The sequence below is a fragment of the Cygnus olor genome, chromosome 2 (assembly GCF_009769625.2).
Source record: "Cygnus olor isolate bCygOlo1 chromosome 2, bCygOlo1.pri.v2, whole genome shotgun sequence".
NCBI classification, from domain to species: Eukaryota; Metazoa; Chordata; class Aves; order Anseriformes; family Anatidae; genus Cygnus; species Cygnus olor.
In genome coordinates, this window is record NC_049170.1 from 17,011,298 (window position 1) to 17,025,962 (window position 14,665).

General features: G+C 47.6%; 1 protein-coding gene and 1 long non-coding RNA gene across 2 annotated transcripts; both read right to left on the minus strand.

Annotated features, from left to right (window-relative positions):
* Positions 1-1,462: 1,462 nt before the first annotated feature.
* On the minus strand, positions 1,463-7,980 carry LOC121065782. The gene is made up of 3 exons (XR_005817309.1): positions 7,618-7,980; positions 5,575-5,751; positions 1,463-1,713 (listed from the first exon to the last, which is right to left on the minus strand). It is a non-coding gene; the product is annotated as an uncharacterized LOC121065782 (long non-coding RNA).
* A 2,029-nt stretch (positions 7,981-10,009) lies between these two features.
* On the minus strand, positions 10,010-14,320 carry BAMBI (BMP and activin membrane bound inhibitor). Its single transcript, XM_040548876.1, has 3 exons — positions 14,108-14,320; positions 11,227-11,514; positions 10,010-10,800 (listed from the first exon to the last, which is right to left on the minus strand). Exons 1-3 carry the CDS (start codon positions 14,181-14,183, stop codon positions 10,385-10,387), a joined length of 780 nt encoding a protein of 259 aa, XP_040404810.1. The 5' UTR covers positions 14,184-14,320; the 3' UTR covers positions 10,010-10,384.
* Positions 14,321-14,665: the final 345 nt, after the last annotated feature.

Below are 14,665 nucleotides of genomic sequence, written 5' to 3' on the forward strand. Positions count from 1 at the left end.
TGAGGGGTGCAAACAGAGAAAAAAAATCAGAGAGGTGATTCAAAAGATACCCGCTTGGTAATGTCGGTAATGTAAAGGCAGCAAAGCCTCAGACAGGGTGTATCTGCTTGGGAGTCATGACAGTCCACAGCCTAAAAGTGTTCTTAAAAATTCACTTTATTCAAAGCTGGAAAGACTCCTTCAAATCCATCCCTCAGCAAGGTGAGGGGTGCCAATTTGGGACCCTGTGTCCCAAAGGTGGCTGCGTTTTCAAGGGAAGTGACTCTTCCTTTATTGCTACTCCTTGCACTCAGGCGTGGATCCACACAGCACACACCCTGATGGTGGGGCCACCATCCGGCCCCCCTCCTGTGGCCACTCTCCATCCCCAAGCAGAGGGACAAGGAGCCGCCATGGCCTAGGCTCCGCGCCGGGCCGGGCAGGCCTTCCCGGGGCAGAGCTGAGCAGGCCGTGACTCAGCGGCCTCCTCGCTGCCACCAGCCACTGGTGACTAATTGTATTTACTCACAGGATTTTTAAAGTCTTCGTGTTTTGGGGAGAACAAACATAAACAGGCTTAGCAGTAGTTGTTGCTATGTCTCTACTGTTTCCTCTTCTGACCAAGTACGGGGTTTCCCCCACACACATAGCTTTAGAGTAGAACTTTAAGTTTTTTTTTTCCTTATTTTTAAGATATAGAGTTAACATTTTATTGGCCAGAGGGAGAGAAGGAAGAAAACTCCAAGGAGACATTTCTGATGTGCTGTAGGCTTTGGGGAAATGTTTCTGTAGCTTGTCTGTAGAAAGGGGCTGGTTCGCTCCGGGCAGCAGGCACAGCCACAGCCTGCAGGAGGTCGCTTCCCGCTGCCCTGAGAAGTCCCTGCCAGCTACAGGCACGTCAGCAGTGAGGACGGTGTCTAAGAGCATGGCCCAGAAACACAGCACCCTTGGAAGCACATCTCCTGGCAGGACCATCAAGCATCTCAAAGGCTTTTCTGGAAAATCACCTGCCTTTCCATGGGAAATACTTATGTATGTGTGTACACAGACACACGCAAGGATATTGTCACTTGCACACACTTGTACATCTGCAGGTATCGTCGCACATATCTGGTGGGAATCTGCAGCTCATGTCTGCAAAATCCTTGGGAGGTGAACTCTTTGCCTGGAGAACATGAAAATCAGCCAGAGGAAACAAAGCGAGGGAGGAGCATTCAGTTTTCTGGACAGGACACTTGATTACTCAGGATCTACTGAATGTGTTGTTACTTAAATAAAAACATCACGCAAGTATAAAATGAATTATATATTACCTACATATAAATAAATCACATAATTATGGCCTCAGCCAGAAGGTTCAGGCTCAGAAGATTTTAAATATATTTATAAATTTTATAAATATTTTTATATCTCTTAGAATACACACAATCCAAAGCTCAGCAGGTAACACCTGCCTGAGAGACAGGAGACCTTTGGCCAAGCTTTCACTTACACAAAATCCTGAGGACTGTTTGGGAACAGTGACAGCAGGGACAGTGCCACTGCCCTAGCAAGGCAACCTGACCCAGGCTGGCCCGGAGCAAAGGCTGCCAGCCTCTGCAGCTGCAGTTAAATATGCAATCCCACGTTTAATCTCACCTCCGTGCTTTCTGCAAGGTTAGCAGCTGGTCGGTTTGGAGAGCTGAAATCTTGCTGCTTGATTTTCCCCATGCATTACTCACAGGACCTTTGCATCTGTTGGTAAATGTTAAACAGCACATTGCAGCGAGGCGACAGGCACGAAACCATCGAGCCTTGCTCCACCCAGCAAACCTGGCCTTCAACTCCTCGCCATGGCCAGCTCAGAGCCTGCTGGCAGTGCTGCTACCTGCGAGCCTGAGGCATTTGTCCCTGCATGGACACCCAGCATCTCCCACAGCCCACTCAGCAAAGGGCAGCCCAGCCAAAGAGGACTTTCCACCGAAAAAGCTGCATATCCACTGTGAGCTTGGGGGACAATGCCTGCTCCGTGCCCGTAAAGCACCAAGTGCTGTGAGGACCAAACTTGGTCAGTTAGCAGACACTGCATGTCACACAGCCATCACCGAAGAGCTGTGATTGAGTCAAACCAAGTCAAACCTAATGCTTGCTGCAGCCAGCTCATCTTGCCCAGCTGTGATCGAAGCTAGTCCTTCACCCTCCGTGCAGGCGATAAAGGCTGGAAGCCAACTCATCCATGCACTAATTCAGTGCTGGCATGGCTTCATTTGTTGTTTTTTTCCATTAAATTTGTAGAGCATCCTGCTAATCCTGACAATTGTATCACCCTCTTTACACATTACATCTTAAGGGGGCTCACTTACGACTACAACTGCAGTTGCTATTTTTGGGGAAGAAATTAGATTTCATATACTCTGATCTTCCTTTTGTGCCAAACCCTTCCACTTTGGCTCAGGCAAAAGCACCCTGTGACTTTCTCTGGCAGGCCTCCACTGTCCTGGTCTGAAATCTTGTGTTTCATGGCAATTACTGTTCAATTTCTGCTATTTAATGGTTCCAGCTTTTTAGAAGAATGTTGAGAAAAATTAAGAAAAACATAGTTTTAGCATTTCTGGACCCGGGTGGGTAACTTTTACTGAAAGGAGGAAAATGGCTTGTTGTGGAAGAAATCAGCACATCAGGTAGTTGCATAAAGACTAGAAAAATATAGCAGTATGTTGCATTTCTGATCCATTTTCACCGAGTCATACAGGTAGCAGATCCCCTCCTATCTTGCTGTGGTGGAGGTTTCTATCAAATGGTGCTGGCGCAGAAACATCCCCAGCTGTGATCATGCAGACACCAGTAGCCTGCCCTGCATCTGTGCTTTCCTGAAGTGTAGACGACTCGGGAATGCCAATACTGGCAAGGACTTGCTTACAAATACGTAATATGTAATGAAATACTCTGGAAAGTATTTGCGAGCAAGCAGTTCCCAGGGTATTTCTTTCCTCATTACAAATTTGCAAATTGTCCACGAACTATCAAATATTAATATGCAGATACAGTGCGCTATCAGAAGAGATCCACAGCTTTGATAAGAGCTTCGCCGTGTTTGATGGGCAATTACCTGCTGCTGCACTCAGGACTGCTACATCACGCCCGCTGATTGCCATTTAAAAACAGGAAATGTCATTGAGGATTTGGCTACATATTGCCGATGACTGGGCCATTATAACCTGCTTGCTAAGGCAGGAGAAGGTCTGGTGCCTGCCGCACGCGAGGAGACGCTCTGCGAGTACAAAGAGCTGCTGAGCGCCTCGGGGCGATGCCCGGCACGCTGGCTCCAGCGAGCTTGCAGCCCCGAGGTGGAGCAGACCACTTCTGTGATAGCGTACACACCGCTCCACCCAGGCCTCCCTGTGCAAATAGAAAATATAGTCAAATTATGGCAGTAAAGAGTGGATTACACTGGTCACTGGGAGTGCTTCTGTGTGTTTGGTCATAATCTGCGATAAGGTGCTTGCCACGAAATGCCTCCCTTTGGGGAGCTGCAGGCTGCCAGCAGGACGTGGGGGAGCTCATTTGGCTGCATGGGTACAGCAAGGAGGGGACTGGGGACAGGAACCGAGCTGCTCAGGAGCGCGGGGGGCCCCAGGGGCTGCAGGGAGCCCCTCGCTCTTGCTGGAGACAGAAAGGAGTGTCGATGGCTGCCAGCAGATATGAGGGGACGAAGTTCATTTCAAAGAGGTAAAGGGTAGCAACCTTTCTACAGACAAGGCTGTCCTGCCATCAGAACAGCACAGCGGTAATCAGACCGCAGATAACAGCGTATAATGAAGACAGAGATTACAGAACCTCCCAACCAATCCATCCTGCAGCAAGAAGTTGTTGCAGACCGGTTTTAATGCTAGCCTCTGAACACAAATAGAAATGCAATCCTTTGGTATAGGATGTTTTTGAGAAAAAAGTTTTCAACAAATATCATCGGAGTTATTGTAAATAAAAACAGCATGGATGTCTGAACAGGTCCCAGATTTGATGAGTTTCTAACAAACAAAAAGAAGAATTTATTTCTATTGTCTATTAATGCAGAAAAAAGTGTTGTCAGCTTCCACTATAGAAGCTATGGGAACATGAAAAGTCACTTCCAAGAGAGCTGGAATTCCACTCCATATTTATGAAGTCCCCGGTGTTTGGACCATGCCATGCCATGGCAATGCTGCAAGAGGGAAGAGCAGGCTGGCAGAGTGGGCTGGCATAGCCCCAGGGAGGGAACCATGCACTCTCCTTCCCACCCACGGATGGAATTTGGTTTGAAGAAACATCATTGCACGCTGGTCAAACCTATGGTTCCACTGGGGAAAAAAAAATACCAAGGGAAAGGTTATTGCAGACTGATAACAGCCAAGGAGGCTGGGAGTGGTACCTGTTGCCTGGGTGAGTTTGCTCCAGCCCCCCTGAAGGGGGCTTTGGAAACAGCCCAGGGTGGCTGTAGGGACGGACGTGCATTATCATTAGCCCACCAGCTGGAAATCAGTCACCAAAAGGCACTGCTTGGACGGGGCTCACATGCCAGGGAGGTGCCGTAGGCAGAGGGCAGGGTTGGTGTGGGTTTTGCCAGGCAAAGGTCCTGCTGGAGCTGCAGGTGCTCAGCAAAAACCCTGGCAGCCTCCATGGCGAAACACCACCCCTGGGACCCGGAGTGAGTTATGCACCTCCTTAAGCATGTGTAGGATAGAGGCCTTAGTTCATTGGGTTAAAATACCAGAACAATATAAAACACCTCTGCCTCTGTAACCCACGGCACTCCATAAAAATGCTAGGGACCCTGCTGGAGCTAAGCCATTGTTGATAGCCATAAAAAATTGGTTAATAAATCTTCTTCCACTGATGAAATAGCTACTTCACAGCCAGAACTAAACAAATTGAGCATTTCAAAGCAACCTGTTTGACACCAGCCCTTATTTGCACACAAACACAAACATCCCAGCGCCTGGGCAGCAGCGCTGAGCCGCCTGGCCTGTCCTGTTCCCCCCTCCCCAGTGTCACAACCAAGTGCCAGCAGGAGATTTACTGCACAAATATTTTCCTTCCAAGTGACAGGAAGGGGATTTGCCTCTGCAATCTGCAGGCCGCTCCTGCAAAACGATCCCAAAAGCTAACAGCGGGGACCAGCCTCACGCTCCGCGTCTGCCGGCACTGCCCTGCTAATGGTCCCCCAGGGCCCCGGGGCCTCGGTCGCACAGAGATGCTAGAAACTCATGATTGTGCCTATTTTACCTTTTTTGGTTGCCCTCATTTTAAAAATGGAAGTGTAACTGAAAGAAAGGCAGCAGCTCGTCCTCCTGCTCCTTTGCTGAAACTGTCCTGAAAGACTGCTTAATCTGAGAGAAAGCAATTAAAGCAGAGGCCCTGTTTTTAAAAGCTGTCTCAAGTCACTGTTTTTTAAAGCAGCCAATAGTCAAGGTGAGGGAAATAACACACATCACTAGCTTTGCTCAACTGCATGACCACCGATGTATTATAATAAAAAGTGTGAAACTACAGGGAAAAATGCTCTAGCGTTCCTGTTTTAGTGAAAGTTTCTTAAAAATGAAACTCTCACCCTAAATTCGTGCCAGTATCTCTGCTTACCAGGTCGGTACTGACTTGTTCAATTCTTTCCTGCCGACAGGGAGGGAGGCAGGGGCTGGGCTGTGGGGTAGGTCCTGATCCAGGCAGAAACGTGCAGTGAAAAGTTGCATCTAAACACTGCTACTTCAGCAGAACTCACTGTTAGCTGGATGGTATAAATATGCTGAGAGAGCCACACTGGAAAAAAAAAAAAAAAGGAAAAAACAAAAGTTGGTTTTTTTTTAAGGCCCTTTTAAAAATAATGAATGACACGGAAATAGTGCTGAGCGAAGCCTAGATTTTACAAAGCCGTTTGAATTTGGGCTCAGACTTCCCAATAACTTGTTAGGATTTGTGTTTCCAAGACAGGTGTTTGGCGTTTCTGGCTCCCTGCTCCCTTTAGGAGACATCAAACTGAGCATTAAACTCTTACAGCCTTGAAAGTTCAAGTCAAGGTGGTTTTTGTTTTGTTTTTCCCCTTGAAGGTCAGCGCAGGATTGAATCCTTTTGTCAAGGTTGGCTGGAGAGCACAAAGCTTTGTTAATTTGCAGGCGCTGCGGCTCCCTCCTGGCTTCCCTCCCTTGAAGTTTGTTTTAGTTCAGGATTCACCCACTGGGATTATAAAGGCTGCAGACAAGGGTTAGAGGTGAAACAAAGAAAACAAGGATGTTTGTTTATTTAGAGGGAGCCAGAATTCATAACGCTGGAGACACTGGGCTCCTCCCAAAAGATAACCATAATTTTACAGCACCCCTCTACAAGCCTTTCTCCAGAAATAAACCAGTGACAGATCCAAAATACCATTTCCCTGAGTAGCTCCAAGAACCAAAACAAGAACGAGCATTTTCCCTGCAAAGTGACCAGCCACTGGAACAAAACAAACACGTTTCTATTGATCTTCACGTGGGAAAACAGCTAAAAAAAAAAAAAAAAAAAAAAAGACTTAAAGACAACTTTGCCTACTTCAGAGGCCTTTTTTATTCACTCATCTTGTGCCTTATTATAGAGGGGTTTTTTTGGTCATGGATTTATTTTTTTTTTTCCCCTTCAGGAGATAATCTTCTTATTTCCCCCTCCACAGCCCTCCTTCAATAGGATGGCCAAAATTTGCTTCATTTACTGGCCGTGGACCCCCGCTGGTCAGTGGCTAACGGACACATCCCATGCTGCACAACGCCAGGCAGCCTGGCAATACATTTTCCCTTCTTTCAGCAATTACGACAGCTGCAGAGGAAGGTGAAGCTGTATCCATTGCTCCTAAGGAAAACCCTGCTCTTTCCCCAGGCACTCCAAGCCCTCCAGGGCAGCACCCACTTGTAGTAAGACCACTGGATTTATAACGCAGCTAGGGGTTGTACAGCAACAGAAAAAAAATGATCCCAAGGTCCTGATAAGCAAAGGTAAGCTGTCCTGGGACCAGAGGCTGGTCGGTCACCCCACCACTAATCCAGAGGGGGATCTTTTGGCGTCAGTGGCTTTGCTCGGAGCACACACGGGGGTAACCCCGAGGACAGCCCAGCCCCAGCACCGCTACCAGCAGCGGCTGCTTACTTTCAAGCTCTCCGCGCAGCCTGTAATCACCCAATATTGGAACCAGATTTACAAGCTCTTTAGAGGAGGAGAAGTTTGTGATTTCCAAAGCAGACACATTTGGTATTTCAGAAAAAGGTCAAGCCCCCTGTGGAGTAAGGGGATTTTAATAGGAGCAGTTCAGCAGGAGTTGAGACATACCAGCCCAATGGCTCCCAACGCCAGAAGAAAAAGAGACATAAGACAAGCCACAATCATCGTTGCTTTGAGGAAAAAAAAAGTCAGGGAAATAGAGAAGCACGCGGGGAAGCTAAATTGCATCTGGAATGTTTGATTTCATTTATCCCTATCCGAGAGACTTTGCAGTTAGAAACAGAGAGGGCTGTCCTGCCTCTGCTCCGGGGCTTGCAGCAGCTTCACAGAAAGGCGTGTTTGTTATTGTCTGCAGGGGAACTCTGAGAGCGCAGCACCACGACAAACCCAGGCTCCCAAGTCAAATGCATTTTAAAGGATAGCCATCAGTTACTGTCTCACCTCTCTGGCCTCCAGCCTCTGGCCAGGATCTGCGGCTGTTGACGTTGTTTGTCCCCTGCACGCAGCCGGTGGCTGATGCTGCTTTTGGGAAGCCTGTGGAATATCACAAAAGCTCTCCTTATTACAGAAATAGTGGGTTTGGTTTGTTTGCTTTTTCAGAGCAATGAAAAACGTGCATTGGTGAGGCCTTCAGAGAGGAGGAGCAGGCACTAAAACACCTCGCAGCGATGCCGACAGCCCCCGCCTGCTCCGACACCCTGGGATGCTGCAGTCAGTGATTTCAGCACAAAGATTTGGGGCTCGTTCCATAACCCACATAGCTGCTGCCAGACGCACACCAGAGCTCATAACGCAGCTTCCTGAATATACAGGCTCTAAAATAAATTGAAAATCCAGATTTCATCTTTAGAAGACTCAGGGCCTAGAAACTTCCAGGCCACATCAGCTACGCCAGGTCAACTACGCGGAGGGGATCAGGCAGCTGCTGCCCCAGTGCTGTCATGAGCCTCCCGAGGCTGCAGGGGAAGGCAAGCAATCTCTGTTCTTCTTTAAAACATCTCCACAGCGAGGGGCCAATTAGAGGCTCCCGGTCTTATTAGCCTTTCAATGGCAAGCATAACTAGGCCCTTCTGTATTCAAATCAGCAGCAAATGAGTGCTGAAGGTCAGAGGATGCTTAAATGACCGCACAACCTGCTCCTCAGGGCTCCGGGAGAAAGTACTCGAAAGATCGAGCCATCGGGTCTGATAACTCACCCAGCCATCGAAACTACTGCTGCAGCTGCGCTCGGCAGGCACTATTTCAGGTTCATCTCTTTCAGCTCCAAGTTCCCAGCCAGTCTATTCCCAAAAATATGCGGCAGATAGCTGCCCTAGAACCTGGTATCAGTGCAAAGAAAGAGCTCTTACGGGAAAGCAGCACTTTGAAAGGTCAGACAGACGACCACAGGCCAGACTCCTACAGCAGATGCAGCCACATGACTTACACTTTTGCAGCTGAAAAAGGCAAAAAATCAAATAACTTAATGCACGGCATTAAAAGCAATTTTTCAGGCACTTCGAGGAAATAAGTCAGCAACTTGACATACATAGATGAAGCCAGCTCTCCCAAGTTATACTTTAATATTGTAAACATGGGCACGGTGGGACCTTGGCATGCCCAAGGCTCTCGTTGCACTTGGCTGATAGAAGTGTTTAACTCCGGGCAAATTTGCAATATCAATACCTCTGTTTGCAGAGCCAAGTGACCAACTTATCTCCAACAAGGCTACCGCATAGTTTAAGTGTACTTTCAGGAACACAAACTTATGACACAGAGGGGCAGGTTTGCCTGGCTTATATCCTTTTGTATTTCAGGCCACATATGCCCAGGCGGTTTAGCATAGTAACCAGAATACAAGATCCAAGCATTGCTGCAAAGTTTTTGTAACCTTGTTTGTGCCACCTCCTTCTCAGCGGTGATAACAATATGGGCCTGACTGTACAGCCAGAACAGAAGGTGGCAGAAGCATTCCTAAAGTGATTTAAACATAGATAAAAACCAGGCTTCCCAAATTCCGTCTTCCGCAGCATTTACTTTTCCTTCACCATGATGCAGTAGCTCCTTTTAAGCAAGTCTACTTTGGCTTAATCAAACAAGAAAAATACTGTAAGGTCCAGAAGTTTTGTCTGATTGTACCAACTATGCACTGAATAAATGAAATAATCAAGTGAATCCAACTTGTTGAAGGAGGAAGAAAAAAAAATGAATTGCAGAAGAGCTACCTATGCAAGAATAGCATAGAGAGCCAGTGATTAAAGTGAGCACACGATTTTTCAGTCCCACACGAGTTAGTAGCATGTGACAGTAAGTTACACTATAAAATAGAGGCAGATGTTTTCCACAGAGCCCAGAGGGATTATCAGCAGGAGAAAAAAAAAAAATACACTGAGTAGGCTTCAGGGGTTTTGGGTTCCTTCCCACCTCCTTCTCACCCCCAAATACAAGGCAGGAGTAGAAGGCACAAAACAATGTTATAGAAAACAAGAATTGTGAAAAAAAAGCAAGAAAAAAAAATCAGCTACAAAGAATTAGGAGATATTTTCTGATGTTTTGTATGGAGAGAGGAAGAAAAAGCAATCATGTAGCTACAGAAGAATTAACTTGATTATGAGTAAAGTGCAATAGCCAAGAATTGAGGACACGGGTTGAATAGCATTGAATAAGAAGAGCTGCCATTCTTGTTCAGTAACAATTACCCAATTTCCCTCAGCAAGTAAGAAAATAGATGACTTTTTCGGGATCTGTTAATGCACAGCATTACCACACATAGCACCCTGATTTATTCCCACAACACACTCCCCCACCCAAAATCCATCCCAACTGCTTCCCAAAACAAGAAGTCAGAAGCAAGTTTCAGACAAAATATATATATTTAAAAAAATCTTTACAATAAGTCAGGAAACATAGGAGCTTGCATACAGTTTATTATAACTCAATTCTCAGCTCCCTACAGTTCAGATAACCCTGGTGACAGTGTTTACAACTTCTAATTTTTGCTTTCATAACATTAAAGCAAACAATACATTTGAGTGTATTTTACTCTGTGCAAATAAGACAACTTTTGGAATCCTTCAGAAGAAATATCCAAGATTCTGTTTGCAGAGGTCCTTTGTTTCTCAGATGATCTGTGAGTTTTTGTTTCAAGATAAAGTGCTCCTGTCCAGCAGAACCCAAAGGCCTTCAAGAGTTCAGAGAGTAAGTTTAGCTCAGATTAAAAAATAATTGGTCATACAAATTCCAGCTTCCCATGTCCGCTGTACATTCCCCAGTGGACTAGCGAAAGAATCTTATCATTGCTGAGGTCTGAATGTCTCATTTTATCACAGGTCATGCAGCAGTTCTCATGACCAGTTACAGGCACCATGCATTCCAAGTCCAATTTTGCCACCTGCCCTTTTTTCGAATGATGTCCATGAAAACTATAGTGCAAACGGGAGAGCATTTGCTGCCGTTGGTCTTGCAGTCTCTTATTTTCACTCCTGAGCATCCGCAAGGCCAGCATGATAAGGAGCACCAAGATCAGCCCACCAGCTATAGGAACAGCAATCACAGCTGCCCTGAACCATAATTCTTTTGAAGAGGTCAGTTCCTGCACCTTGGTGATGAGATTCTTGCTGTCATGTTGATATCTGCTCCCTTGTCCTGCAAAGGGAGAAAGAAGTGAGGTTTATTTCAGTATCAACAGTTAGCTTATTCATCAACAACTCCCAACTCCCCCCCTGGAAGTCCACCTTGATTAGAGGACACATTCACAGCTACACACTTAAGCATGTACTGAAAATACTCCTATAAATTGAAAGAAGTTTCCAAGGGTGTTTATGGCATGGAATTTCTTACCCTGAGAGCTGATTTAAGAAGGAATGACGCAGACAGGCAAGACAGCCCTCTAATATTAATGCAGGCATAAGAGCTACTCAGCCAAGATGCTCCCCTGCACCCAGCCACCCGCTTCTCCCTCTGCTGGCTCTACTTACATTAACAACAAAATCAACAGCAGACCTTCAAGGTCTCAACCAGCACCAGCCTGAAGGCCACAAGAGAGATTTCACTGTAGCTTCTTTGCCCTACCTGAAGTCTCACCCCTGGGAGGAGACAAAACATCATGTAGTCCTCTGTAATTGCACATATCTTCATGGCAGCATTCCAATGTGGACATGGTGGTGCCAGAGTGGTTTTGTGCCTGTTTAGCTTGGCAGATATCAGCTGTGCTTGCAATAGAGTCCAAGCAGCCGTGAGTAAGTGGGGAATGTGTATTCTGAGGATCAAGCAGTCTGGAAAAGCAGGCGCTAAGCTCAGATTTGCACATATAACCAGTTGCAACACAGTGTGCAGCATCACAGTAGCATCTGATTTCACCTAAAAAATAAAAATTGTGCAAGATAAAGGTAAGAACTTGGTCCTTTAGGAACACCTCGCTGGGCACTCTATCAGCCACAAGCAGAACACAGCCAAACTCAGTGCCAGTTTGGGGGTACTCCTCTAGACTGTAAATCCAGAGGAGCAGGGAGTTGTTTCCTTTCCATCACTGTACAGTACCTACCTCCTTGTAACCTTAATCCCAGCAAAAGCCTTGGGGCACTTGTTTTAATTACTACTGCTATAGTCCTTTGAATTAAAGCAAGTACATTTCACTGAGCCAGGGGCCGGGAGAGGGGGGTCGGGAAGGTCAAAGCGGCATTTTTTCCAAGGTAAATAACTAACAAGACCATTTTATAGCTACTTCCACTCACTGTCACCAATTGCATTAAGCTACATTTAAAGTAAAATCCCAGTTTTAAAAGAAAGCACACCTACAGTCCCCCAAGAAAGTCACATCTATCTTTTAAACTGTTACTACAGGAACAGCATTCTATTTTTATAAAGGGAATGCTTCTTCTAATCGGGCATAAACACACAACAAAAAAAACTCTAGGTTTAAATATTTGTGTGACAAAAAAAAAAAAAAAAAAAATCGGAACTGCTGAATTGTTTATTACCTCTCAGTACTGTGCCAAAATTTAAAAGGTTTAACTAACACCTTATAAAGCTATTAGCTAGAAACCATTACCATCTAAAATCTCTCAGTCAGGAAGGTTTTTACTGTGTGAAACTGGGCAACTATTTGTAACTTCTCTAGAAAGAGAAAAATTCTTTTTTTTAAAGTAATCATTCATGCAAAACTGCACTTTTTTTTTAAAATCAGTATTAAAAATGGAGACAGTGCAGCTTACAATTAATTAGTTTGCCAGAGTCTGTGTCTTTCAACCCTGATTGTGAAGTTACTAAATGGAGTGAAATTACGAGGCAAGAAGTCGGACACCCTCCGCAGCCCCCCTCTACAATTTTGCATGAAATCCAACATGCGGTCAAAAAGGGAAACACTTAGACTGAAAATCCTCTACCAGCTCTATGAAAAATCTCTCAGGAAACCTCAAAAATTTCTGAAGGAAGCGATAAAAAGTTCCCTTCATAAAACTCTTCATTTTGTGCTCTCCAAACCACTCTGGTACGAATTATACACGTCCTGTGCTGTAGGGAAAACTTACTCTTTCTAGGCAAGTTGCAACTCAAACCTACTTGAGTGTGCCGTCAACCCAAGGTCTAGGAGGAAGGCAGATTTTTGGAGTTATCCTTAAAAAGACGGGACTCAAACTACTGATGTGCTGGCGTACTTACCATCAGAATGGCACTAAGGCTTTAAAAGTCAACTGGATTGTCAAAGCTTTCTTCTACAAGACAGACTGTCTTCCACATTGATTTTTTTTCGGGGGGATTGCAAAAATAAATCTACAGGCTTCCCCGTGCCACCCCTTCTTGTGACGCCCTTCAAGAGACGCCCTGCAGGACGTGGAGAAGCCCCCAGCCAGGTTGGGGTGCCCTCCTGGGCCACCTCAACACCTCCCCCAAATGCCACCGCAGGCTCCAGGCCTTGAAGTTCCCGCTGCTCTTTAATAACTGCGCTTAATAGAAGCCAAATGATGGAGTGGCTCACTGTCTCCAGTCTGCGCTAATTCCCTCGGGCTTTTGCAGAGCAAGTAACCTAATTTTTCTCGAATTCACACACATTCCCCATCCAGCGCGCTATGGAAAAGCCTCTTTGTGTTTGTGGTTGGCAACAGCCATTCTCGGAGCATTTCATGCACGGTTCCACACGCCCCCCGCGCTCTCTGAAAAAGCGATTTTTTTGGGTCATTTTTCTCACTGCGAGAGAGTTAAAAATAAGATGCAGACGAGGAACCCCGCCAGAGCTGACAGCCTGGGCACAGCACGGGAGGGAAGGGAAACAATACGCGCACTTCCACGCTCGCTGTTTAAACAGCCCTGCTCAAAATCCTGCGCTTTATTGACCCAAGACAGTCTTACAAACAAAATCTGACAGGCTCGTCATCAGGTTATTGCAACCGCTTTTTAATTAAAGCCACGTTTTCGGCGAAACAGAACGGGCTCTGTACGACTGTATTGCTGTCAATTCATAAAGTTTCTTCCTGCGCTATGCGAAAAGGCCAGGAAGGGTATTTAGGATTTTGAAACCGCGAACAATGCCCTTCTGTTCCCTCCTCTTTCTTGTTACTGTATGTAGCTATTAAAGAAAAATGTCTGCTTTTAGTCAAGATGGCTACAGGAGAGACTGCAGGCTTCTCTCGGAGCCTTTTGAAGTCGACGGCAGCCAGAAGCCTGTGATCCCCTAATTATATCATTATCAGGCGCATAGTTTCAGTATCTGCGACTTCCCATCACTCAGTCGCTCCCCGCTCTGCCCGCTTTGATGGGGCCAGGCGGCTCCCCCCGGCACGCTGCAATTTCGCCTTAATTACAGCCTCCCCTTCCCCGGCCGCCCGCCGCCCGAGCCTCCGGCTCCCCCCCGGCAGGGACAGGGAGCCCGCAGCTGGGGGGGGGGGGGGGGGGGGAACGACCCCGGGGCAGGACCGAGCCCCCCCCGAGGGTCTCTCCCCGCAACCGCCCGCCTCACCTCTAGTGAGCAGCACGGCCATGGCGCACAGCTCCAGTTGCAGCCAGACGAAGATGTAGCTGGAATGGCGATCCATTTACCCGCCCCGCCGCGCCGCCACAGCCTCCCCTCCGCCGAGGAGCCGCTCGCTCGCCCGAGGGGCGGCCCCGTTCCCCGGCTGCGGGCACTGCAGCGGCGGCAGCTGCTCACTGACACGGCGGCGCCTCCCGGCCCCGTAAATACCGGCGGCGCCGGGCCGGGCCGGGCCGCCCCCCGCACCGCCCCCTTGGCGGCGCCGCTGCGAGGCGGGCGGGGAGCGCCGCGGGGCCGCCCCGGCTTCGGGAGCCCGCCCGCGGCGCCCCCGGGCGGCGGAGGCCGGGCATGGAGCCCTCAGCCTTCAGTCAGCCGCCAGCCCTCAGACCCGGGCCCTCAGCCCCCAAACCCCAGACCCCAAGACCCCAGCCCCAGGTCCCCGCTGAGGTGACACGGGCAGGTTGCTCGCGGTGGTCCCGCTCCGAAGGCAGCGAGGAGCCCTGAGCTCCCCCCAGCCGACCCCATGGCTCCCTTGGCAGGTCTGGC